The sequence below is a fragment of the Morone saxatilis genome, unplaced genomic scaffold (genome assembly GCF_004916995.1).
Source record: "Morone saxatilis isolate NCDOM2014 unplaced genomic scaffold, NCSU_SB_2.0 Contig22, whole genome shotgun sequence".
Lineage (NCBI taxonomy): Eukaryota > Metazoa > Chordata > Actinopteri > Moronidae > Morone > Morone saxatilis.
This window is the reverse complement of record NW_023339785.1, coordinates 22,119,827-22,121,470: the sequence shown is the minus strand read 5'-3', so window position 1 is coordinate 22,121,470 and position 1,644 is coordinate 22,119,827. Positions and strand designations below refer to the sequence as shown.

Sequence of the window (1,644 nt, the reverse complement as noted above, 5' to 3'; positions counted from 1 at the left end):
CAGTTCCATACATATTTTACTATTAGAACATATAAATTATAGGCTAATGGTAAAGCTGTCAGTTGTACTTTTTATTTACTGTATCCTTACAGCTGCAGTAGTCCAGTTTCCCCATGATAACCCCTGTGATTAACCTTCATTCATCAAGGAAAAAAATCTGTACTTCCACTGGGCAGCTGCCTGCTGAGTGGCAGGTTCAGTGCTTTGCTAATGGGCACCTGAGTAGCAGTTGCTGAGGAAAGGAGAGAGTGCTACTGAAGTGTGTGCAGTGAAAGTGAATGAGGGGGTGATGAGGCTGTGTTAGAGACATTGGTGTGTGTGTGTGTGTGTGTGTGTTTAGTTATCAGGGGAGCACAGCATAGCTCTGCTGAGATTAAATTCCCAGAGCTTACTCTGGCTATCAGCATTACTTCAGGACACATGCACACGCACACACACATTAACACACACAGAAGGAAAGCAGAGTGGTTGGAAAGAAAGCTGCCATCGCTACATTTTCATTCACAGAAAATATCTACATCGACAGTATGCCCACTGCTGATATCACCACTATTAATCCCCACCAATCCATCCATCTGTCTGTCCGTCTGTCCATCATCTATCTGCCGCTTTTCTTCCTTTCTTTCTTTTAAAAGTGTGTTTAACTATTTTATTGTTATCTATAAGCAGTGCAGACTAACTAACAGACCCAGCTGCCATCTCTAACAAAGGATGATATCCCTTGTTCCCTTGAACAAGGGATATGAAGATGGAGATCAAAGATCAGATCAGATAAAAATGTAATTTGTATTGTTCAAAGTCCGACTGAAATTTGAATTCTCTAGTTTTCTATTTTTCTAAAGTGGATAAAAAACATTTTTTATACATATTTGTGGAAGCTTCAAGCAGTTGACTGACATCTGAGAGCTGGTGTAGCTTGGAGACATGGTGTCAACATTGTGGTTCACCACTGACTGAAGTAAAGTCCTGGGTTTAAATCCAGGCTGGGGCAGGGCCTTTCTGTGTGCAGTTTGAATGTCCCCCCCATGCTCTGGTTTCCCCAAAACTGATTGACCAAAGCTCAGATCTGGGGCTGGTCCCTGGGTGCCCGCACTGCTCCTAGCAATACGGATGGGTCAAATGCAGAGAGTGAATTTCCCTACGGTGATCAATAAAGAATAATATATGATATGCAAAGTTTCAATGAAACTATTCGACTGTTCAACTAATAAATAAAGTTTTCACTATAAAACAACTTGTGACTTTTAGTACAACAATCCTGTTTCACAGTGGCAGTAAAGATTGTTACTGACGTGGCCGACCGCAGCACAATGGCAGTGGCAGACCCACCTGTGTGTGACAGGTAGTGTTGTACTCTGTTCCTGCTGCACGCTGGGAAATAAATCCTGGATGTGTTAATTACCTCGTCTGACCTGATTTCCCTCCGTGTAAATGTCTAGCGTGACAGACGGAGACAGAGACAGTGATCTGTGGCGTGGGACACTGTGTGTGTGTGTGTATACTGTATACATGCGTGTGTGTTTGTCGTAGTGACAGCTCTGTCAGTTATCTTCCTGCGCTGACAGACAATGCACATGTCAACCAGCAGTCCCAGCGCACACAATGATCACATCTACGTATAGTGCTGTAACACACACACACACA

The 1,644-nt window shown here is 43.2% G+C and overlaps 1 protein-coding gene across 1 annotated transcript in view; it reads left to right on the top strand.

The window, feature by feature from the left end:
- The first annotated feature begins 1,310 nt into the window (after positions 1-1,310).
- LOC118333386 (AF4/FMR2 family member 3-like) overlaps positions 1,311-1,644 on the top strand; it is a 25,190-nt gene continuing 24,856 nt past the window's right edge. Inside the window, exon 1 of the mRNA XM_035668994.1 lies at positions 1,311-1,342. Within this exon, the coding sequence (XP_035524887.1) occupies positions 1,311-1,342 (32 nt within the window). The remainder of the gene's footprint in view (positions 1,343-1,644) is intronic.